Source organism: Chaetodon trifascialis, chromosome 6, assembly GCF_039877785.1.
Source record: "Chaetodon trifascialis isolate fChaTrf1 chromosome 6, fChaTrf1.hap1, whole genome shotgun sequence".
Taxonomy (NCBI): Eukaryota; Metazoa; Chordata; class Actinopteri; order Chaetodontiformes; family Chaetodontidae; genus Chaetodon; species Chaetodon trifascialis.
In genome coordinates, this window is record NC_092061.1 from 16,432,607 (window position 1) to 16,459,291 (window position 26,685).

Genomic DNA, 26,685 nt, shown 5'->3' on the forward strand with positions numbered 1-26,685 from the left:
CTAAATATAGGCCAGTAAAATTATTTTTTGAGCCTCTAACACCTACTGCCAGGTTGTTGAAACCTAACAGTTAATGGCCTTGGTCATAATTATGCAGCATTAAGCCTTAATGTAATTTTGAGTTATATAAAATTCACCCCCGTACAGTTGTCATTAACAGGAAAATTAGCAAGTGATTATTTCTGCCGTAGAGTTGTGCATTTTAATATGGGGTTCTATGGGGAATTACTTGCTGTTGGAGCCAGCATCAAGTGGCCATTCAAAGAACTGCATTTTTGGCACGTCCATGTTGGCTGCATTTTTGAGCCCTGGAGGTTGCCCCCTGGTTCATGATGATGTCAACATTTTGATTTGATTTTTTAAGGCCCCAAAATCTGAAACCTACTTTGACAAGTTGGTTTGTTGACAACATTTCATCCAAGATTTTGAGTGAACCACATTCGAGATCAAGATGTAATTAATTAATGCCAGCACCATTTTGACACTCTTCAGGCTTGCCGAAATGTTCCCCTCTGCCATCTTGCCTTTCTCTTTCTGCTGTGTGCCAGCAAAAAAACTCCAAAGCTGAAAACAGACCAAACATGACGCTTGGGAGACCATCTAAGTATGCATACACACACACACACACACACACACACACACACACACACACACACACACACACACACACACACACACACACAGGTGCAGACGCACACTTGTGTCCCCTTGCTCAGCCTCTCTTAAAAGCATTTGCATGTTGCATACTGGTGTAGATCCGGGTGGGGGGTCTGTGTTTGTCCCCTTGTGTATGTGTGTGATGGAAAGACGGAGTGTGTATCACTGTTTTTAAAATGACAAGGGAGTGTGATGGGGGTTTTTTTAAAGGGTGAATGATAAAAGGAGACAATGTGTATGCAGCATATGTGTGCATGTCTGTCTGTGTATGTTAGCCAGAGAGAGGAGACTATTTGCTTGTCGAGGTGGGGGGTAGGTATGAACAAGAAAGAGTGAACGAGAATAAGAGATGGCGTATGTCTGTGGGTGTGGGTGTTTATAAGTGCTCGATAGGGGGTCTGTGCATGTCAGAGAAGGGCCTGTGTGCAATCAGACAACCGCTATGCCAGGGAATAGCCCATTACTTACCATCCCGCCAGAGGTGTTTCTGTGTGTGGGAGAGGGAGACAGAAAAGGGAGATTGTGTCCAGGCTGCTTAGTGATCACTGGGTAGTGAAATAAATATTGGACCAGTGTCTAGGCTCACTGGGACGAGTTGAGGTTGAGTTAAAGGACAAAATCATTGGAGATGGGGAAGTTCAATATGGTAGAAATTAACCAAAAGAATACATGTTTTTTTTTTTTTTTAGTGTGCTCAAATTGTTTCACAGCAGGCTTACGCATAAATCAAGTTGAGATGCAATATTTCACTATTTTTCAGTATTTATGTATGCATGTGTGTGTGTGTGTGTGTGTGTGTGTGTGTGTGTGTGTGTGTGTGTGTGTGTGTGTGTGTGTGTGGAGGGGAGTGCAACCAACAGCACTGTGTCAGTGTCAGTGCGTCTCTCTTTAGTTGTTCAGTAGTATTGATCTGTCCTCTTACATCCTCTCAACTCTCACCTTGAGACTCTGTGCTAGTGTGTCACATGCACAAGTTCTAATAAACAGCGCAGGATGCAGCGTCTGCTAATGTGCTTACATATAGCATACTTGATGCAAGAGCTTGACGCAAAAGCAACCTGATGGTGTCTTAGTCTGTATGAGCATGCAGAATGATGTGTGCTGTACATTGGTTTATATGTGTGAGTGAGTGTGAGTCTGTGCATGTCTCCTTTGTTTCTGCAAACTCATCCCCCCAGAGTCTTCTCGGTCCTCTCCCTGAAACCTGACTCTTGCACACAGATAGATTCACTTGTCTTCTGTGCGTACAGTCAATGTTGGCAAGAAAGTGCGAAGAAGAAACAAAAAAAGGGTTTGTTCAGTCATTTACATTCATGTCACTTTGGCTCTAACATTGTCACTGAAACTGAAGGGAAGCGTGGAACAATGCTGAGCTATTATCATTTTAAAATGAAATTAAGTAAAATTTTCATCAGTTGTTCTGCTGCACTGGGCCGAGTGTGTATGGTGTGAGTGTAAGTGTGCAAATCATAGCTCCAGCTCTTTATTTATGCAAGCTGTATCTATCTCTGTGTAATCACATTGTGTGTTCTTGTCTGGTGTACTGTGAGTGTGCATGTTTCTGTCCATGAGAATGGATTAGCAGAGGAGCAGAGAGGTGCTCAGGTGAGCATTAGGAAATGAAGTTTGGTACTCACCCCACACATAGCGTGGTCTTAAAAATCCAGTCTTCCTCACTATCCTCCACTTCAGCTTCTGGTTGAGTCTCAGATTAGCTGTCTGCATCCAGAGGTCAGCAGCTGGCTTTGGGTCAAATGTCTCTCTGTCTCTCTCGCTTCGAGGTGAATGTGCATCACAGCTGAGGAGCAAGTATGTGACACATGAGATCTGTGCTTGGTTTTCATAATGTTGAGATGTGAGAATCTCTCACATGAGAAAAACATTGCACGAGCTTGCCACTGTTCTTCATTCAACTTGTTTTGCTATGTAGGTATGAGGGTTGTACATAACAAAAAAATCTAAAAATAGAAGTGATGAAAATACATGTGAATTGAAAAAAAGGAGTGATAAAATATCAAGTGATTTGATTAATTTAAAGCCTAGTTGATTAAAATAGTCATGGTATGATGAAAACTGAGCCGTGTTTCATCATTTTCCCCATCTCACATTCATCATTCACCACACAAAATTGCCATTTATCATTTAAGGAAAGTGGCCTCAAGGGTGGGAGTAACAAAAACTGAACTGAACTGAGGAAAATGTAAGCGATGAAAATGCTTGCGAATTAATAATGAAAGTGATGAAATGTATGTGAAGACTAGAAGCACATGCAGATGAGAAATGTGTACTGATCAATGACAGTTGCTGCCTGGTACGCAAAGACGCATTTTGAAACAGTTAACTTTACGCATGTCTGATGTTAATTGCACATACGTACCTGTGTACCAGTTATGTGCACCCCTATGAATTACATAGTTTGCACTGCATGTTGTGAGACCATGAGTGTGTGCTTTTTTTCTCTCCGGATGTGTGTATGTCTGTTTTTGTCAGTTTTGTATGTCCGAGCTTGTTTACATGATGCATTTCACTATTTCTTCTATTTTTTTTTTATATACACTAATGTGTGTTCAGTTACTCAATGGAAGTCACAGCAGGAAGAGAAGCATTAGCGGGGTCCGACATTCATTTAGACAGTGTGTATCTATGTGATAATACATTTCCATATATTAAAACAGGTTATTTGCATATGTGTCAATGTGAGTTTGTGTGCTGAAGGCTGTGTGTGAAAGCATCTGCATGATTATGTTTAGTGAGAAATCAACAATAGCTCCAAGTTCAGTTATAATAAAAGCTGGATAAAAACAAAGATGAAATGACAAATGTTAAAAGAAAATGTCATTAACATGTAACACAGTGAGCAATTTTGACTGGAATTCTAGATGCAAGAATCTTATAAATGAAGCGTCTTATGTGCTCCATCCATTTTTTACAAACTCTTTGCAGCCTTGAAACTTGATTGGTGAGAGCCAACATGGTTTGGTTTTTTAATACTTTAATTGTTAATTGTTGGTTTCTTTGTAGATAAAAGAGCTTGGTCTGTACCAGCTCTATATGGAAAGTGTCCTGAGACAACTTCTGTTGTGATTTGGCGCTATACAAATAAAATTGAATTGAATTGAATTGAATTAATTCCTCTTTCATCTGTTCATTCATTCAATCTATTGACTGCGTGTAGTTTGGTATGGTATACATAAAGTATATCATATTGAATTATGTCATATTTAAAGTCATGGAATTCAATCTAATTGAATGAATATAAATATATATATATTCTTACTTCCCACATCTCATATTTACCCAAACCAAGCAAAACACTGTAACTCATAGCTGTTCTTTCACATGCTGCATCAATAAGAGCAGTCATTAAATCTTGAGTAGTCTTATAATGTGGTTAACTCCAATGGCTTGTCCCTCTACAGAGTTTAAAATAGCATCCGATTTCCTTCCCGTTTTCTCTCTATCATCTTTTTCTTCCATTTCCCTTGACATTATAGGCTTTGGTAACTGATGGCCACTGAGATCTGACAGCTGGTCAGTGGAGGCTAAACCAGGTTAAAAAGACTCAGCGGGTGTGTGTGTTGGATGGATGGCTGCAACCAAGTGCGCATTGAGGTGCTGAAATTAAGTGTGAATGTTTGATGGACTGCCAGGTTGGGGTGAAAAGCACACATACAAAAATGCACACAGTGACATGCGCTCTAACACGTACAAACACACACCCTTTCACACACAGGGTTTGGGCTTGTCTTAAGCCAAACTGACAGGGGTTGTCTGTGATGGTGCTTTGCATCTCTGCATCCAGCTGTCACACACACGCTCTCTCTCTCACACAGGCAGGCAAACACACACACGTGCACACACACTGAAGGTGAAGGTGGAAGATGGCCGTGACAGTGTTGTCGGCCTGTGGTTCCGCCTGGCATCGTCTTGCCTCTACTTCTGTCTTTCTCTGTCTCCATGTTGCAGCTAACACATCTCTTGACAGCTGTGTGTGTGTGTGTGTGTGTGTGTGTGTGTGTGTGTGTGTGTGTGTGTGTGTGTGAGAGAGAGAGAGAGATAGAGAAAAGGTGTGTGTTATTACCTCCTTTTGCATGTGTTTATTTCTTTCCCCCTGTAATGTATCTTCCATATTGCTTTTAATATGTTACAATGCTTAATTCTGTTATTTTACCCACCTATCTATCCTTCTCTTACCTTTTCTGGTTGTCTCATATCACATGTTTCTCTACCAAACCCCCTGTGTCTCTCTCTCTGTAACACATGCACACCTGCTGTCAGCCACTGGCTGTGCGGGTGCTGAGGAGAACTGCTGTAAGTGACAACTTCCTCTGAGCCAAAAGAGAAAAATGTTTCCCTCGCCTTTTTCCTTGTCCTCCTGGCTGTTCCATCCCTTCTTTCCTGCCTGGTATTCTCCCAGGGGATGATTCCTCTCTTCTTGCCAGCGGTGCATGTCTTTTGGTGTGTGTGTGTGTGTGTGTGTGTGTGTGTGTGTGTGTGTAGTACTCACATTGTGGGGACACGTCTTCCTTATGGGCACAAAGCGCCTTAACATAAGTCATTTGATGTTAGGATAAAGACTTGTGTTAAGGTGAGAGTAAGGTTAGGCTTAGGTTATGGTTAGGGATAGTCTCAGTGATGGAAACATAACTGTGTGCATTTGTTTGTGTGTGTGTGTGTGTGTGTGTGTGTGTGTGTGTGTGTGTGTGTGTGTGTGTGTGTGTGTGTGTGTGTGTGTGCGTGCATGTGTTCTGTATTGTCCTTTGAATTCCCCTCGAGACCACCACTTTCCTACAGTACTTTCATAAGACAACCTGTCCTCACTGCACTTGCTGCATGGTGCGACTGTGTGTGTGTGTGTGCGTGTTTGTGCATGTTTATGGATCTTCTGTGTGTTTTTTGCAACTTTGAGGGTGACTTAAACCCCTACCTGTTTCTCCTCAGGAGGACAAAGCAGTGAGGGGTCAGCAGCAGGGTTTGAATTGCAGGGAGCCACAGGGAGCTGAACTCCCTTGACGAGAAAGAACAAGAACAAAAAATGAACAAGAAATATTTGGGGAAAAGTGGAATTCTCAGTAAATATCAGAATCAACCAGTGTGCTCATATTTAATTAAAATGTAATTGATACTCACACTCAAAACAGAAATCCAAAGGGGAACACATGAGCAAGACCTCTCTCTCAGGAAAGTAAATCTAATAAGTTTCAGATCAGATACCCTGGTAATTATCTGGTGTGTCATATATATCCTTTATTTAACCACGTAAAAGCCTCATTGAGATTAAAATCTCTTTTACAAGAGTGACCTGGCCAAGAAGACAGCATAGACTCAGTTACAAGAGCAATACATTACACTTCACTCACACTCAGTATGCATTCATTACAAATAAGCGAAACAGTTTGCAACAAAAACACAATAAGTGATTATCAGAAAGACAACACATCAATAAAGCATACAGCTGAACAACTGCTTAAAATGGGATAAGTGTAGAAATAACGAAGGGGCTGCTAAAAACAGACACAGCGGCCAAGACTGCTATTTTCTCGATCTTTTAAAATAGATTTAAATTCTCCCAAGTTGACCAGTTCAGGCAGTTTCAGGTCCTTTTGGAGGTTGTTCCAAGAACTGGGAGCAGCAAGTATTTAAAAGTCTTTTTGCCTAAGTCCGTTCTAACTCTGGGGACCAACATCTGTAGAATGTTTTGAGAACACAGGCCATATTGGTTTTCCATTTTACACATGTATGTGTACAGAAAAAAGGGAAACAGACCAAGGAAGGACTTATACACAAAAACCAACTAGCGCGAAAATCTGCAGAGATGGCCACTCAGCAGCAGCATATAAAGAACAGTGGTGTACAAAATGTCCACAGCCAGTAAGAAATCGAATATTCGATATTGGGTGTGGCAATGAGCCCAGTTAACTGAGACTTGACTTCATCACTCAAGCAATGATGTGAGCGTGTGCATGTGTGAGAAACAGTTCAAATACTTTGTGTGCCTCTTATTAAAGCTGTGACAGAGAGATGAACGGGGCCTTGACTGTGTATCCACTTCTACAGCAAGGCCACTGGAGGTGTCTCAAGGTGTGTGTGTGTGCGTGTGTGAGTGTATGTGGGGCAGTCATTTGTTACATGGGCCAAAAGACGAGGAAACGTGGTGCATTGACCCAGGGGGTAGCCCAAGGACGGACGCACACAGACACACACACACACAATCTGAGACATTCCTACAGAGACACCAAGATTGTAAGACTGAAAGATTTCTTTTCATATACGCTACAGTGTGTCATGTGTCAGTGTTAAAACTGTGTGTGTGTGTGTGTGTGTGTGTGTGTGTGTGTGTGTGTGTGTGTGTGTGTAGTTCAACAATACAAAGAGTCTAAAGCCACACCAGCAGTTCTATGAGGCTACTGGTACAACGAGCTAAATGCTAATGTCAACATGTTAGCATGCTCACAATGAAAATGCTAACTTGCAGATTACCTGTTTACCAGGTACTGTTCACCTTTTTCACCAGCTTTTGTTTTGTGTGTTAGCATGCTAACATTTGGTAATTAGGACTAAACACAGAGTAACAAATTCAAATCTTTATCCGATGATGGTGTTATAAACGTCAGGGTGTCATTATTACAACTTAATGCACCAAATTTAACGTCATTCCATTCAATAATTATTGAGAAATTTCACTCAAAACCAGAAACGTCATCCTGATGGTTGTGTTCAAGGAAAAGTTAGGGATCAACAAAGTCAGTAGGTTTCATCCTCTCGTGATGATGAATGTCTGTGTAAACCTTCATGGCCATCCACCAAATCTTTGTTAAGATCTGGATCAAACTGGTGGACTGATGGACCGACCAACATTGCCTTCCACAGAGAAATCAAATAAGATGGATAAATCTAAAGACAGACACACACGTGAAGAGACAGTAAAACAGACCTGTGAAGAATGAGAACAGAGTCAGCGAGGCTGCAAACAAGATTCTGTCTCTGTTGACCAAGCCTGGAAACCAAATTGTTTAATTGATGGCTAAATAGATAAACAGAGAAAAAAATAGTCAATCATCTCTCCTAATCAGTTCTAAGACTCCAGAGGGGCCAAAGCAGTTACACACAAGTGTAAGAAGTGAGTCCAGCCTGCACGCAAGACCCTCAGCTGCCAGAAGTTTTTATCTTTTATCTGGGTTTATAGGCTAAGACAGGCCAGTCTCCATAGGCAGAGAAACTTTCACTATCAAAAAGATCTGCATGTGTGTGTGTCTTTCTGTCTCACTGTGTATCAACTTAACTGTAATCAACTGCAGTCAATTATTGACCAACACAGGTGAGTCAGGCATAAAAGGTCCACCTTCAGATGTTCTTATTGAACAGTTCAAAGAGTTGTTCTGTAATAGATAGTTGTAATTTGTGTTTTGCGGTTTATTCACTGTTATCTGTACGGACCCTTTTATTTTTGCCTTAGAGGAAGTTCTGAACATACGCAAAATGTCTGCTACAAATCCCAAAACACAAGTTTAAGACCATTGTGTTTCAGTTATAAGTAAGCTCAAGGGTATGTATTTATAGCTTTCCAAACAACTTGATTAAGAACTTTAATGTCTTATGATTGTGACTGGACTTACATTTCAAACACTGCATGCGTTGCGGATGCATTGCATTCACGTCTAATTAGCCTATTGTCTGTCACGATTGTCACGACATTAATAACGATTGTTATTAATGTTTCTTTCTAGAAAATCATTGTTGCGCCGATTGAATTTGATTCCAGTTGGTTCCCTCCAAAGCTAGATGACATTAGTTCACTGTAGTTTTTGTTAGGAGATGGAACGTACAGTAGTGGTTCCAGTAGTGGTTCCACCCACCTTCTCAATCCTGATAACAACTATTAGAACAAGGTATAATCAAAGTGGAATCAAGAACTAATTTATTGAATTGATGAATTAATTTACTCTTCAACTACAAATTGAGGTTTTTCCTAATCAGCCAACCATCTAATGATGTGTGTCTCTCATGCAAATTCACTCATGCCATGGCAGACCAGTGAGAGACACAAAATTACATATTGGCTAGCTTTTCTAGAGTGTTACTCCAAGGGCCAAAACTCTGAATCCAGGCCTAGACATGTAGGTCAGCATATAGACACACATGCAGTTTGATGGCTACAGTAGGAGTAGCAGACAGACAGAGTTTGTAGACACTGGGCGAGTCTGGCAAAAAATGGCTGAAAAATGTGTGGTGCAGAGCATCCAATGTGGATTCACTGAGACATACAGGCAGGCATTGGCGTTTATGTGTTTTTCTTTTGTGCTTTGAACCCAACGTCGGCCAGGAGCTGGATCAGGAATTTGAGGAGGTGTGTGAGGCAGCTGCAAACCTCTGCAGCCTATGGTATCTTATGGTTCATTCAAACTTTACAAGATGAACTGAACCACATGTCACGCTGGTTGGGAGGAGGGTTGTCAGACCAGGTCAGATGACACATGATGACCCGCTCAGACCAACACTGAAAACCTGTATCACTGTGTCAGTGAGAGGGTTGATAGCACAAAGTCAGCACCGCCTGAAGGGAAACGCTCTCAGAGATCATCATAAAGTATGAACTTCTGCAGTGGTTTTGTTCAGTTGGTTTTAAGCCTTGGCGCACAATGTTCTGGTGCATACATGTGTGTGAGCGTGTGTGTATGCCTATGCACTAGAGGACGGTGTAATATTGTTTTGGAGCCTTGTGGTTGGGACGGAGCTAACACCTGAATGAACCTGTCACTGCAGACACATTGCTTTTTCAGCTCCAGCGATTACACTGCACCCAAACACACATTCTGGCTGGTTCTTTGTACGTGTTTATGTGTGTGTGAGAGAGACACACAGAGAGAAGTGTGTTGCTTGTGCATCGCCTGTGTGCATGCGTCTGCGAGTGTGAGAGAGACAGGAACAGAGAGTGAGAGTGACAGAGCTTTGTGTCTCGGTGTGCATGTGTCTAAACCTCTGCTGTGTTTAAGGTTTCTCCCTGGAATATATGAAATAGGGCTACTGCTGCTGTGTCCTTCGAGGTTAAAAAGCAAGTCGTATTGATGGATACACACACGAAGAGCCTTCCCCCAAAATTCAAAATTTAAAAAAGTATGGGCAAAGTTTCTCTTCCTTCTTGTCCTCTCTTTGCTACTCTGTCATATTACATAGAAACTACTGCAGTCTTTAGTGTGTCCTTCAGCAAAGCACTTCACACTTTGCACACACACTCTTCACACTTTATTTTACGGAGGACTGTCATTGCACAGCTCCCAGGACTGAATGCAAGTTACTTCCCAAAAATTGGCATGAAACAAGAGAAATAAGGATTTAGATTTGCAAAAGGCTTAATGAAGATTGACTTTTCTTTTTATACTGAGCACTAATGCAGACTTGAAAGGTGAGAGGATGTTTGAACTGACTACAACTGTGAAGCTCTGATTGTTCCGGAAGCTCTGCCACATCAGACTCGTCTTAGTTTAATAATCAGGGAGTAAATGTCTTGGACATAATGTTATATATATATATATATATATATATATATATATATATATATATATATATATATATATATATATATATATATATATATATATATATATATATATATACAGTTGTTGAGTCTTGAGTTGTTCCAATGTGTGAAGGTTTGGTGACTGTTCCCCACATATCCCATATGATGTTCACATGGCATGTTTCATTACTGGACTTGTATTTGTTGGGCTGGACACCTACGGTATGATGCTGTAAGGTCCTGCTACCCAAAACATGGAACTTCACTGGATCCATCATGCTTGGATCAAGTCATTTTGTTGTGTCCACCATCAGACTTTGGTTGAGCTTTTTTTTTTCTTTTTTTCAAATGTTCTTAATGAAGGAATCTGTTTCTCTCCTTCTCCTTTATCCTGACTGCGCTAATAGAAAAGAGCTGCTGCTCACTAACAGCCAGTAATGGATGAAATAAGATAAAGAACAAAAGGTAGGCCTGTGCTTTTTAGGAGCGTTATGACCTTGTATGATTACAGCTGTATATGTCTCTGCTCTGACTTATGGAAAAAAAAGCTGTGGGCTTACAGGAATGACTTGGTAGGTAACAGTTTACTAGGCTGATGGTAGATAATATAATGTCGTCGTTCCTGGATTAGTTAATTTTGTTATCTGTAAAGTATCCTTCCATGTGACCAAAGCAAGAAAAACAAAAGCAAAGCAACCTTTCTCTTTAAAAAGGGATAACTGTAATGTGATGTCAGGTTGGGTTTTGTAAGAGACGGAGCAGGGCAGACAGATGGGTCGAGACAGATGAAAGAAAAGCAAGCCTGATGGAGGGATCTGGAAGAGGTCAAGGGGATCTGACACCCATCAGTTTTCTCTCCTTAATCTATCTGTGTAACACATTGTTCACCCCATCTCCCTAGACACACACGCACAGACACACTAGATATCACAGACCCCCACAGACCAGCAGTTGGCTTTGTCATGACCTTTAACCTCTATTTATCTGTGTGTGCGTGTGTTTGAGAGCTATAAAACGTTGACTCGAAAATCAATTTACAGCTGCTTACCTTTTTTTCCTGTCTAATTCAAGATGGATGTGTGTGTGTGTGTGTGTGTGTGTGTGTGTGTGTGTGTGTGCGTGTGTGTGTGTGTGTGTGTGTGTGTTTGGGTGCGTAGAGAGAGTGTGTGTCAGTAAGAAGGAAATACATACAGTGAGAGAGATTTTTCAGTAGCTAAACTGTATCTAAATTATTTTCAGAGCACATTTCTTGTGGCTGTGAAACAGTCGACTGCGTTGTCGAATGTTTATCTCGAAAATCCCACCCAAGAGGTCTTTTGTGTTGCACTTACCGTGAACTGTCAGTGAGTATATTTCACTGCTATCTTGACCACGGAAAATGTACTGATGTCACATTTCAGATAGCATTTTTATTTAAGAGCCGCTGTGTTTATTTTGCTCTCTGTGCGACAGCCTAAGCATCACAAACACAACATTTTAGAGTTGCGTGTGGACATTTCATTTTATTTTGGCTCTTAATCATTCATTCAGTAATTCAGTCTGCACCTGACAACAATCCGATACTGGGGCTTGACTTCCAAACACTGCCCCAACAAGAATTATGGAGGCTAAGTTGGCCATTATAAATGGAAGTTTTGACCGCATTTTGGATGAAAATTCAGGAGGCTCATCGTCATTCCGGAAGCGTATGTTATGCAGAGCCTTGGCATCATATCCAGGGAATATATCAGGAAATTTGAGTAAAATGCAGACTTTGCTTATCTTGTGCAAATGCACAAGATAACACAAATGGGGGTCATTTCTAAATCACTTGACGCCGCCTGGTAATACAAGTACCATGTGAAAAGGGCCATAGTTGGCTCAGGCCTGGAAGAAGGAGATGCAAAGAATTTCTGGAGGGATAAATGATACAACTGGATGTGATTCTCCCTAGCAGGAGATAGAATCAGGGTGTCTGACAGGCAGAGAAGCAAAGCAGGTAATGACAGTCTGCAAAGTTGTGAGGGCATGATGTGCAGAAATCCAAGTTGTCAAAATGACAGTCGAATTTCTGTGTATAGGAATCAGACTAGTGAGTTAGAAGTGATGAAAAGATGTCTTTAAAAAAAAAAAAAAAAAAAAGTTGCAGCAGTTTTCCAGATAGAAAGTTTGAACGGAATCTGAAAGTGGTTATCTGGAGATTTTAGAACAGATTCGGAGGAGTATGACCGAGAGATCCTGATAATGATTTTAAGATCAATGTGTGTTGGAATTACAGTGGCTTCAGAGCGGATTTCTTACCTTTGGATAGAGCCAGACATGCTGTTTATCCCTGTTTTCAGTCTCCAGGCTTAGCTAAGCTAAATGTCTCCTTTTATTATTGAAAATTAGAGATGAGCCTACATCTGAAACACCTTGAGCAATGCTGCTGGTCTGTGGTGATGCAAAACATCACAATATTTAGACACACTGACTGAGGAGGACAGAGGCACATAAACATACTTCCACAGGCCTTTCAGAGAAGGCATAAAACCAAACTGTTTCTATCTATTTAGCTGTAAAATGTGTCATTATTTTTGGATGGGATGATTTGACTCCCCATTTCCCTCCCACACGCACTTACACAAACACAAACTCATGCGCGCGCGCACGCACACACACACACACACACACACACACACACACACACACACACACACACACACACACACACACATGGATTGTGGGATTTCAGCTTTGGCACCTTCTCCGCAGTCCTCAAGGCAGAAGCGCTCGTCATTATTACTTCCATCACCAAAATCTTCAGCACCATCCTCTTCATCATCCGGGTCGTTATTATCATCATAATCACATTTTCAGAAGTATCTGTAGATGCTTAAAGTGGATGTAATATACACATTTTTTCAGCTGAAGTGACTGTGACAAAGGCACTTAGAGTCTGTTACAGAATGTTTGAAGTGTGACTGAAGTTACAGGTCAAGTGCCCCCAGTTTGAAATGGCGACAGCAACCCTCTCTATCACCTTTCTGTGTCATGCTCTGAAAGTGGTATTCTTTGGTCATCGTGGCTAATACTGCCGTGTTTTTGCACAGCACATCCAAACCATGTTTGTCGATCTTTCAAATGTGGTCAGTACTATGCTGTTCTGTGCTGTGCATAGGCTTCCTCAGATTTTGTGGTGTCAGGGTGGTTATCGGTGCTCTTACTAATCTCTATAAACAGATATCTGCGAACGAAAGCAGAAGCTGGAGGCAACGGGCAAGATTTGGAAATCAAAAACAATCTGGTCTCCATTTGTCTTCCATTTAGTCCAAGTAGAGTTGATCAGTCACGTTTGAGCTTTGGTTGCATGCAGGTAAACAGTCTATGGGGAGAGCAAAAGAGGTGAAACACATCAGCTATGGTCTGACAGCATTTTAGCTTCTTATTAGCTTTTCTTTCTTATTCTTCTTTCATATTCAGATATCTGTTTATCGAGATTAGTTGAAACATTGATTACAATTACATGGACACTAATGATGCGATTATAGTACGCTTAGTCACATTAAGATACCTGGAAGACTGCAATTTTACTCGCGTAATGAAGGCATGTATACACCTTAATCACATTTCTTTCCCTCTGATCAAGTTGTGCATCTACAGGAAGTGACACGCATCATAAATGTCACGTGAAAGATGGTGGGACTGAAAAAACAGCATTTTTGGTTCACAGAAGAAACAGAATTCATGCTGAAAGTTTTGAGCGACATGGACATAATGCATTTCCTTGATTGTAACTGTAAATGATATGAACGGAGAGCACAGTCCTTGTATGCCCTTGTCATTTTCGTCTTCTTCTTCGCACTTTTCGCCGATAACGCAAGTATAAGTTGGCGCCAACAGATGTAGAAACTAATGGTACCCACAATTCCACACAAAAGCTAAATAATAACAAGTAGCATGTAAAAGGGATTTCAAAGAACTGCCAAATCATGTAAACATATTAATAGGGGTAATGCTTTTAATCACATTTTCATCATAATCGCATTATAAGTGTCCATGTAAACACCATTGAGCGTTAAATCATCATAAGGCAATCGTCATAAGAAGATAGCTGATGGGTTCCATGATTGTGCTCGTGCTTTCTAAGGACCTCCACCATATACTCTCATAAACTGTTGATGTTGCCTATCACTTCCTTCATGTCCTTTATTTTCACTTCATTTTATTGCCTTTACTTCCTCTGTGCTCATGTCCTTGGCCTTTTTCTAACTCTATCAGCCTGTTCTATCTATCTTTTTATTATTATTATTGTTATTTCATATGTCAGAGGCTGGTTTTGCAGGTTTAAGGGTGAAAGATTGCAATACTCTGAAAAATAACATTTTTCCCTTCCCTCTTTTGTTTGTCTCTGTAGATTGGAAAGTCTATCATATGAGGTGATGCAGCTGGACTTTGAGGTAGATAACGTGATCAACCTGGTGCCAACCCAGACTCTGCACTGGAACATCGAGTACCCTGCTGGCATGCAGTCAGCGTCCAGGCAAACAGAGAAAGTCTCACACCTCTACATCAGCAACGCCGACATACAGGGAATCGTACCACTGGCTGAGGTGAGGCATGACTTGATCGATGAGCACAGATACAAATATCTCTGAGAATACATGTTGACATACCCAGCAGCACACATTTCTTATGCTGGAATAGACTCCCATTTTTCCCTCCATTTCCCTCCTCCTCCTAACCTTCTTGCTGACACCAGGAGCCCATCCTCTTCCTCCGGGTTGATTAAAGCTGTAAAGGTCAGCTTGTTTACCCCCTCCTGTTGCTACAAGCCTCCTGGTCACATACACACGCAGCAGGTTTCAGTCTCACAGGTTTCAAAATGACAAGCAGCCTGATATGGGCACACAACCACACAGGGACAGTGCCAATAGACATGGATGCAAATTCACCTACTGAGACCGTCAGTGTGTATGCATTTGCAGACTCAAATGCTATTGCAATCATCCACTAAAATTCACACCCGCTTTCCATGTGTGGCAGGAAAGTTTTGCCTTTTTAGGCCTCATGGCTGCTTCACGTCGAGACCCAGAATCTTCACTATTCCTACCACACAGTATTTTAATGAAAAACAAAAGGAAGAAAGAATGAAATTGAGTCTTTATTGCTTACTTGACGGATAGGAGGAGAGAATGATGTAATGTTATCAAATTACCATTAAAAACTCAATAATGTGCCTTATCTGAGAAATTGATGGCTAACTTGTGCTTTGCAAAGCATATTCTGCTAATATTATAGCCACAGCATGAAGCCTTGATATTGATTAGGAGCAGCAAACAATATGCAAGTCCTCATTCAAAACATCAAATGTTTTTAAAATGATGTAAAACTTGTTTCAATTACGTCTATTATTTTTTCCTTCATATCCTTTCTTTCCTTTCCTCTTTTGCTTGCTGGCAAAAATCTTGAAAGGTTATTTTACTGAAAATAGCTTCATATGAAAATGAAACAGCTACTAAGTAAAAATGAAATAAAACATTTAGTTTGTGTATTTTGCTGCATGCGTTGTTGCCATCCAGTTTTCCCTAGAAGTGAAAAAAAAACTCCTGATGTTCAATTAAAAGCTGCCTGAAAAAGAGATCAAACCTTTACAAATAAATTATGACTGCTTTGTGAAAGACAGGGTCAGGTGAAGGAAAGGAATGTTCAAAACGTCTGCTTCAATCTCCGACATTTCTAATCAGATGAAATACAACCATTTTCTTCATATATTCACAAATCAGAACAGACACATCCCAAAGCAGACATCGCTGCTCTGGCTAAGGCAACCAAGACCCTCAGGCTAAAAAGTGAGGAGAAGGATGCTTTTCAAAATACTCCCAGTTCCATTACCACTGAGGTAAAGCTAATCTGGCCTGATAGCCCTCCTTCAAACAGCAAAGCCCTAGTGAGAAAACCCAATTTTGTTCAGGGCTTTTGCAAACCCTGTCTCTTTCACACACTGCAAAAAGCAAGCTTGAAACCATCATTTCAAATAGCAGTCCTGTTGGGATTTTGTGAGCTTTTTTAAGGGGCCAGTCTGAAAGGAGCTCAGGACTGATAATGCTACATCTCATTCCCCTGTGTTTCTTAAAACAGAAGTATTTAAATGTGTTTTTCAGTGAAAATGCTGATGGATATTAGTTGAATCATGAAGGTAGACATTCATTTAAAATCTGATGATGTACCGCCATTTTTGGAGGATAGCTTGCTAGCTGTCGTTACCTGTCACATGTCATCTGTCAGTCGTTCATCATCAGAAATGTAAAAGTACGCGCTAAAAAGAAATTCCCATATAAAGAGAATTATGGATTGAAGTGAGCTACTGACAGGGTTAGAGTTAGCTAATGTTATGCTAATTGAATGCTAACAAAACATCAGCCATTGATGCGTAATTAATCTGCTAGTATCTACTAAAATGGAGCAGTTTTTTTTGTTTGTTTGTTTGTTACAGCCCACTATTCAACACTGTTTTTAGACCATGCTGAAACAGGTTTCACAGAATTACACCGAGTTGAGACCACCTAGCGAGATGATGGTGACGGTGTACTGGTGACATCTGATATCCTCCAAAAATGATGGACTATGTCACATTCACATTCCCTAAAGGATCGGAACAAAATATAATGGATTCATCACGTTAGATCACATTTTGTGCACATGAACACTCTTAGTAGTGCTTTTCTAATGTTGTTTTGTGTGAGCACAGTGATCTCCTCTGAAGTTCAGACAATTCACGTGATGAACATTTGTTACTTGCTGTGAAAAATTGTTTTGTTTAAACATACATGAGATGAAGTCATAAACAGAGAATAGTAAAAAAAGAAATTTCACGTGTTTTAAATAATTAGGTGGTAATTCTAATAATTAGTGAAGTAGCCTGTTCATAATGCATTCACCTCATGAAAATGACATATTTTTCTCTGCTGCTGATGTCCATGATCCTGTGTTACTTGATATCAGGTTGAAACCCACCTCTGTGCTATCACAGCTATCGCCCACCTCTAGTTTTGATGATGGTGGCGGAGAGTGCTGGTGACTCAGAAGGCCAATATGATTCAGTGTTTTCATGCTCATCAAACAATTTAGTGACGTTGACCGCCCTGTGTGGAAGCAAATTCATTTGTCATGTTTTCTCCACTTATATATTAAAGCTTTTTGCCCTCTTTGTCAGCTATGTGAATGAATAATATAATACATAAATTCAACCATGTTTCCAAAAAAGTTGGGATGCTGTGCAAATCATCAATAGAAAGAGAATGTGACGATTTGCAAAACACTCAAACCCCATATTTAATTGAAAATACTGTAGCACAAAGACAACATATTAAATGTTGAAAATGAAAAATGTAATTACTTTTTGAAATTGATATCCTGATTTAGAATGTGATGTTCACAACAGGTTTCAAAAAAGTTGGCAGCAAAAGACAGGAAAAGCTGTGAAATGTTGAAAGAAACAACTGGTTGAACATCTCACAATGAATGAGGTTAACTGGCCACAGGTTAGTCACATCAAAAAGTGATTCTGAAGTGAAGATGAAGAGAGGTTCACCACTGTGTGACAAATAGTGCAACAGTCTAATAATGATAGACTGATAGATAGACTGAGGTGAAGTGGAAAACTGTCCTGTGGTCTGACGAGTCAAAATTTGAAATTCTTTTTGGAAGTCATGGATACCTCATCCTCCGGGCTAAAGAGATGACCATCCAGCTTGTTATCAGCGCACAGTTCAAAAGGCAGCATCTGTGATGTTTTGGGGGTGCATGAGTTCACATGGCATGGCTAACCTGCACATTTGTGAAGGCTCCATTGATGCTGAACCATATCTACAGGTTTTGAGCAACATATGCTGCCAAGTAGATGATGTCTTTTTCAGGAGGGCCTTGTTTATTTCAGCAAGACAATGCTAAATCACATTCTGCACATATTCCAACAGCATGGCTCCGTAGGAAAAGAGTCCAGGTGCTAAACTGGAGTGCCTGCAGCCCCAAGTTGTCACCATTGGAAATGTTTGGTGCATTATTAAACATAAAATATGACAAAGGAGACCCTGAACTGTTGAGCCGCTGAAATTGTACATCAAGCAAGAATGCGAAAACATTCAGCTTTCAAAATGACAGCAGTTGATCTCCTCAATTCCCAAACGCTTACAGAGTATTGGTAAAAGAAGAGCTGATGCAACAGAGAGCTAAACATGACCCTGCCCAACCTTTTTCAAATGTGTTGCTGGCATCAAATTCTAAATGAGGATATTATTTTCAAAAACAAAGAAATTTCAAAAGTCTCACTTTTGATGTCTTGTCTTTGTGCTATTTTCAATTAAATATGGGCTTTAAGTATTTTGCAAATCATCACGTTCTGTTTCCATTTACGCGTTTGTCAATGTCCCAACTTTTTTGGAAACGGGGTTGTATATCCATTGTCATTGCTACTATGGCAGCCATGCTGAAGCCTAATTTGAGCCAAACCAAATGTAAAATAGTCATTAAAATAGCCATTATAGCTACAGTATGAGTATCCATACACTTCAGTGATCCCTCAATCAAATCCATGGATGCTCAGCGGTCCTTGGAACTGTCAGCATCCAAAAAATGCTGCTTTCCAGTACCGCGCAGATGTCTTGATGAGATGGTTGCGGTGATAGATGAACATTGGACTTTGGCATCAGACAAAGGGGTTTGTGTCCTTTGTCCCCTTGGCTAGGTGTAGGCTACTAAAGGTTCAACCTTAACTGTGGTTATACTTAAGGAAAGATCATAGTTTTGGTTAATACTGAAGCAGTAAAGACATCCTGTGTCGTGTTATCTTTGACTTTTCCAAGATTCGAGAAGTCTTTGCTTTACCTTAACACTAGTATTTGAGTTGACTTGACATCATGTCAATCATGCTAAAGTGCCACAAGTCGAGTTGTAGGGAAACTAAATGGAATTCATTTTTACTGACTGTGCCCCAGATACATTAAAAGCATTTCCATATAAAATTACGCTGTGATTGCATTTGCTTTTCAAATACATAAACATCTCAAAATTCAAGACAAATAAATAAAATGTGACTTCTGTTTATCTGAATTTCTCTGTGGTCTCACACAGACACAAACACACATCTTTGTATAGACACACCTGCATGCCTAGTTTCACTTTCTCTCCCTCCATCTTTTTGTTGCCTCTCTCCTTTGGGTAAAAGCATCGAAATGACTGCTATTACAAGTCATTTTGGCGTCCTGATTTGTTTACCAGAACTGCTGACCAGGTGTTGATTGCTGGTTGGTTGTTTAAGGTGTCTGTTACTGACTGGGGTCACCATGATAGGTCACGGAGATGAAAGCTTCAGCGTGTCTTGGTCTTTTGGAGGAAGGAAGGAGAAGGAATGAAATTATGAGCTTGAATCTTCAAAGGGAGCTGGATGGAAAAGCTTTTACAAAGTCTTGCATCCTCCTTCCCAAATAATTTCACATCTGAGGATTGGAACAAAAGTGCAGTACAACCATGTAACGAAACGTGGGATCTTTACAGCTGTTACATATTTAAACTACCTAAAAACGAAGCCTCGCACATAATTGCATCAGGAGCACTCAGCACTGGCTTTAAAACATTGTTTCTTTGTCTGATCTGTTTGGGTGATTCAACTCCACCTCAGCCATCATCTACCATCTCCCAAATCATAAGTCAGCTTATCAACAGCACTTATGTGGTAATGCAGTGGGTTCTCTCTTTCCAAGGTAACAATGAAAACCAGAACACAGCCTGTCATTACCAAACCCTCTCCGACATTTTCCTCCTAATTCCGCATATCCATTAAGGTTCTGGTCTCTTGGCTGAGCGGGAAAGAAAGAGGCCCTCTGCAGGAAACGAGGGATTATTAGGAGTAATTTGTCTCCTGCGGGGGCTGAAAAATTGGTTTCATCTTTTAGAGAAGAGAGGTGAGGAGAGGAAAGAGGGATGGGGAGGGAGACAAAAAGAGAGTCAGAGAGATAGAAACATAGGTAGACTGGCAGAAAGAGACAGATGTAAGATTTGGGAGAGGGGAACTAAGATTAATGAGGAGAATTTAGATTAAAGCTATTCATTTATAATGTGTGCATTATTTGATACTTCTCATTTAAAGTCAACATTGTGACTAAGCTGTCAACATTAGTCCATTCAGTGGCATCTTTTCCGTTGACCGCCTGTGAATCAGCTAACAAAAATCACAAGAAAGAAACACAGAGCACAGTGTAATCTACCACAGCTTTCAATCCTCACCCATCGAGAATGAAAAGGAAAGCATTGTACCAGATTCCCTATGCCGTGTCGTTCCTGTCACTTCTTCCTCAAACAAACCATCTATCACCGGATTCACAGAGCCTTCACTGAATGGCAGCGGGGATATTGAATTTAATGCCTAAGGAGAACGGTAGGGTGGAGCATAAGAAATGCAAACTGATCAGAGCAGCCAAAATGTGAATTACCCACTCTGAAAAGTGGACCTACAGTCATCCTTTGAATGGCAACCCACTGCGGCAGCCAGTTATTGAACAGAACTAAGTCCACTTGCTTTTCAAAGTCGGTGACTCAGTGTTCAAATGTTTAAGAAGGAGAAAGGACATTTTTAAGCTACAGCTACACAACATTCATAGTTTCCAGGGGCAGTTATTTGGCCACCATTTGCCTCGCACAATAAACAGCTCTGAAAAATGGAAGTCCATTGTTGGTTCAAAATGCAACTAACTGTATTCCCAATGGACAGTCCTATTGGACAATTCTGGACTGTACTCCCATTGGCTGGGGATATCAAACAGTCTGTTTGAAAGAGCCTCAGATTATGTCAGTATGTCATTAGATGGGATACAATAAAAATGAATTGTTGATGCCCAGTTGCATTTTGTTAAAGATTACAGCCTTTGTGTTCGTTGCATATTTTTAATGGAGGCTTATAAAGTGGCAGAAAGAGATTTGGACATTTGAAAAATAAATTGCACTTATTTAGCCAGCAGTTAGCAGATAATTACATGGCCACAACCCTGAAATAGTTTGATCACTGTGCTTCCACCTCCAGCTATTAGCCAGTGATCTTTGTTTTAAATTGTACATCTACAGGCAATATAGCACCTGCAGAGATGCCTTTTTGTGGGAGGCAGAGAATGAAGCTAAACAAGCCTGTTGCCTCATTATATTTTTAAGAAAGAGAGGTTAATGTAGGCTAATGTCAGTTCCATTTCTGTAAAGCGAGTCAAACAAAATGCTACCACTACTACTTCAGTCTGAAGGTTTTAAAAACCTGTGTTATTCATTTCATTTATGAAGTGCAAATTACTGGAGGGCAATCTTCCCAAGTACAGTATTTCCATATGGGGTATATAGAATTAGTCTTGAGATCAGGTTGTAATGATAATAACAGTAGTAGTAGACATATGGCCTTCTTCCATTTCACAAGGTACAGAAGGTAGTTTAAATGAAGAATTTGAACAGATGTACAGTACATAGAAGGCACAGGAGGTGCTATCAGTAGATAGTCACTGATCACAGTCGAGTTGAATCTTTGCATAAGGGAAAATGCAGTAAAGCACAGGACTGTTGAGAGTTTCAGCACCAAGGACAGCGTCACAATGTATGCTAAGTGCTAGCATCAGAATCTGAATTGGACTCAGTTTTGTTTTAACGTTAACATGCTGATAACTTAAAATGAAAAGTCCTGCCTTCGCATAGTTCAGTGTATCAATCTTTGACTTCTCCATTGTTTACAGCAGGCCCATATCTATGATGTAACTAATGAGAAAACAAAATAGAAAATAATGGACACAAATGGACAGAAAAAGAGAGTCAGAACAACCGGTTATTTGAGCCAGCAGAAAAGCACAATGAAAAGGCAGTGCAGAAATGGACCGGCTGTACTTTCCTTGCTCTTACAGATATTATAGTGTCTGACAAATTGAAACTGTAATGATGTTGTTTTACGTTCCCTACAAGCGCCATTACACACCTGTCTGGAATGAGGCTCACAACCCCTCAGATTGAGGCAGAGAGCGAGAAAGACTGAAAAATATCTTCTCCTCACATAATATGAATACATTAATTAAAATGCATGTGCACATGTTAGCACCGGCGTTTCTCCGCGACCATTTTGCCGATAACCCAGATAAACATTTTTTGATTGACAAAGAAGGAGGGATAAAAAATGTAGAGAGACAATTTCTTGACAACCTGCAGGACACATCTGTTTTTCTTTTCTTTGTTGTTGTTGTTGTTGTTGTTGTTACTACCTGGGACCTTTGCATTAGTTTTTTCCTGCTCCTATTTGCATACATTTATTTGTTTGTTGTGTATAGAAGAGGCAAAGAGTGAGTGAAAACCGAGAAAAGCTCCACTCTCTCTCCTCCTTATCTTCCTCCTTGTCTGCCCGGTCTTGAAATTGTATTGCTTTCATAACTCTCCTCTGTTCTCTTCCCTGTTCCTCCACCTCTCTTTGAGGTTTTGCCTTGTAATTAATTATTAATTGGAACACTTGTTCTTTATTGCTTGAAGATGCCTGTGAGTTTGACTTCTCAGTGGGCTGTGTGTGTGTGTGTGTGTGTGTGTGTGTGTGTGTGTGTGTGTGTGTGTGTGTGTGTGTGTGCGTGCGTGCATGCAGACCTAGAAAGCAAGAAAAGCAGTTATGCTAAGTGGCTCCTTAATTTGCTTCTTCTGATTGGTTCTCTCCAAAAGGAATCCAGCAAGTCGGAAGAGGAAACTGAATAGTCAATAATCTGTTGATGAAAGCAGACACACACACACACACACACACACACACACACACACACACACACACACACACACACACACACACACAGAGTTTTCAAACTCAATTATAGATTCACCTTTTGTGTTTATTAGACAAAGCCTTTGCTCCCTGTTTCCCCCTACCAGTTTCTTTATCGTTATATCTCAAGCTATAGAATTCTCAATTCCCTTATTTCCTGTGTGTGTGTGTGTGTGTGTGTGTGTGTGTGTGTGTGTGTGTGTGTGTGTGTGTGTGTGTGTGTGTGTGTGTGTGTGTGTGTGTGTGTCTTGGCAATGGTTTAAATACCTGTGCTTGCTAATTTACACTGACATTAAGCAACACTCTGTGGAATCAATCTTATACACTCTCTGTTATAGCTCACACACTGCTTGGCATAGTTGCCTGCATTTTGGTTTTGAGGAAAAAATTTTCACAGGAGTTTTATTTTCAAGGCCATGGTCAAATCATGATTAAGAAAAGGGCTATTCTCTCCATATTTTTCATAATATTCATTCAAGGCTGACAAAGTCTTAACCTTTTTTGGTTGGGGGGTACTTTTCCTCAGATATTTCAGCTAATTTGACCCTCTTATTCTGGCTATTAACCTCAACTACTGATGTTGTATTCACTACCATGCGTCTCTCCATGTTCTACAGAAGTTTGCAAGTCCTCATCCTTGTTTTTTATTTCACCCATGCCCCCTTTACTTGTCTTTAGTTGCAGTATTTGCTTGTTACCTGCCGTCAACCACCCAATTAATCAACAAATACAACATCATCTATGTATGTGTGTGCCTGTGTGTGTATTTGGGTGACTGAGAACTTGCATGTCCTTGGCTCCAGGTTCATTTTCATACCAAGCTGCTCTCGCTGGCTCCAATCAGACAAGAATCAGAGAAAAAGAGCAGGTGGAGGAGGAGGTGGGGAGAGAGAGGGACAGATGTTTAAAGTGAGGAAAACAAGTTTGGAGGGAAGTTAGAAAATGACAAAGCCTGCTTTCAAACTAAATGTAAAGAAGAGGCAGTAGATGCATGAAAAGTCAATAAAATAAGCGAGATGAAAGCACATTGGCCGTAGGCAGTGTGTATTAAGAGGAAGATGAATTTGCTCCTCTTAAAATTCGCCATCCGCCTGATGTGATGCAGATGCCAGTCAGCCTCAAACAAAACCCTGTCACTTGTTGTATTTTTAGCATTGCAAATATCTCCACTGCTTTGTAGCCATATCGATAGTGTCTGAACAAAATATTTATGAAAACAACATTTCCAACAAAGATGTTGGAACTAAACTAAGGGCACCACCTACATACAGAGGGGCACCAGAGTGCAAAAAGTTTCCTGGTTAATCCTGGTTAAGAATAAGATTGCTTTATTATGTGACTCAGATTTAAAGTATGACCACTGATAAACACACAGGGAACTACTAAATATTAAACTATTTAGAGGCACGTGGAGACCAACTCATTGTATGGCAGCCTGTGTGGGACCGCATCACTTTGTCTCAACTGAAAGGGCACCCTAGAGGGAAGTTCATCACCTTTACTTGGACACTGGACCACCTCAGTGGAGGGCATTATACCTTCCTTAGGGGCATCCAAGATGGCACGTTTTTTTCTAACATGGAGGCACCAGTGATCGCACCAAATAACCGTGTAGGTGAAGGATGAGTAATCATGTACCAAAGAGTGATGTGTCCTGGGTTTTAATTCATTTTGAGAAATGAGAAATGAACTCACCCACTGTGGTTGGAAGGAAAACCCACATGAAACCCACAGAAATTTAGGAGGTCTGTAAATTGAAAATGAGGCAACTCGTACTAGGAAGTGAGGAGGCATGAACAGAGACAAATGGAGAAATGGAAAGAGAATGAATGCTCTCACTTTCTGACAAGATTCCCTGATTTGACCTTTTCTTTTTTTTATGAACCACATCAGAAACTGAGAATAGCCTCATTCATGCTGTCACATCCTGCCTGGGAGCTGCTTAGTCCAACTGCAGTGCCCTCACGGGCCACTAAAGCAGCTGTACTGGGGCCGTTAGGGACTTAGTGGTGTGCTCAAGTGTACATCAGCAACAATCTAAAAGGGAGAGGAGAGTCTCGCCACCAGGGTGACAGCTTGGAGTTAAAACTGGCAACCCTTTTACTACAACCCCTCATTATTTTAAGACTTAGGTCAACCGCTGCTGCACAAATGCATAAACTTAAGAAAACGAGACGGTGTGTTCAACGAGAGACAGAAACCTGTCTGGGAAAAAGGACGGAGAAAAGAGAGGGAGAAGGATACAAGATATACTCTACAAAGTGAGCACGTGAAACCCTCCTTCATATGAAATTAGCCTGAAGTACAAGACCAAGAAATGGATAGACAGACTGATGACACAGAGAGAGAAATGAGGAGAAAGAGAAAAATGACGAACAATATGCAGGATGAGGGGGTAAGACGAGGAAGAAAGTAAAACTGATGGACGTAAGCAGGAAAGGGAATAGACAGAAAAAAGAGCTAGAGGTTTGACTAATTGAAAAAAGTGAAAAAAGGAGACAAAGAGAAGGATGGAGACATGAAGAGACGGCAAAGAACGAGGGACCACGAGGGGGAGGAAATTAGATAAGCTAAAATAGTAGAAGTGGGCACAGAGGGGAGTGAGAGTGCTATGGAGAGCGGAAGATGGAGAGAAACAGGAGAGCCCAGTGGAGGTGCAGAGCACCATCTAATAGTCCCTTGGAAGTCCTGGGCAGCACATAGGAAGAGAGAAAGGAGTGAGAGACATAGGGCAAGAGAAAGAGAGAGAGAGGAGACGAGAGCAGGGCAGTTCTAATGCAATTAGGGGTCTGGAAATTGAAAGTACAATTCTCCCTGGGATCTTTGCAAGAGTGGTGCGCGTGCATGCATGTGTGTGTGTGTGTGTGTGTGTGTGTGTGTGTGTGTGTGTGTGTGTGTGTGTGTGTGTGTGTGTGTGTGTGTGTGTGTGGTTGGATGGGCTGTTAGCTTTCATATCTACCAAATGTCTTCATCCCTCCTCCCTCCTGTTCTATCTGTTCGTCTCTCCCTCTCTCAATTTGACTTCTTAAAATGACTCTCTCCTTTTAAAGTCCCCTCCCTCCGTTTAATTTCTAATTCTTTCCCTCCCCCACTCTCCCCCCTTCCCTCACTGACTCCATCCATCCTTTTCCTTTTCTTTCTCTCCATTTCCTCTCCATCTCTCTCTCTCTCTCTCTCTCTCTCTCTCTCTCTCTCTCTCTCTCTCTCTCTCTCTGTATTTTTTGCCTTTCATAAATTTGTGAGGAGACAAGCGAAATGTCAGCTGCTTTTTATATTTACATTCTGTATTTCAGACATTTAGTTGATGCTCACAATAGTACTTTTTTTTTTATTGATAAATTTGTCTTTGTGCAACACTTCACATGACATTATAATCAGCAGCAGGGATCACAATGATGTGATCTGTTCATCCTAATAAGTTGATTAAATAGCTTTATCTCATTATTCAAAAGTATCCAACATGAACACCTGACAAATAAATACAGAAATTAGTGCTGTCAATCGGTTAAAATATTTAATCGCGATTAATCTCACGAATGTCATCAAATTAATTGCACATTTTTATCTATTCTAAATGTCCCTTGAATTATCATTTTAATACTGTTATCAGCATGGAAAAGTGGATAGGCTTGCTTTGTGCAAATGTTTTTTATTGAAAACAACAACATGTAGTGTTATATTTCACACTAACATTCTCACTTTGAGCAGTCATTCACATTTGAATGAATCAAATCTC

General features: G+C 40.6%; 1 protein-coding gene across 1 annotated transcript in view; it reads left to right on the forward strand.

Annotated features, from left to right (window-relative positions):
- LOC139333132 (transmembrane protein 132D) overlaps positions 1–26,685 on the forward strand; it is a 247,995-nt gene that overhangs the window by 160,552 nt on the left and 60,758 nt on the right. Inside the window, exon 5 of the mRNA XM_070965412.1 lies at positions 14,550–14,745. Within this exon, the coding sequence (XP_070821513.1) occupies positions 14,550–14,745 (196 nt within the window). The remainder of the gene's footprint in view (positions 1–14,549; positions 14,746–26,685) is intronic.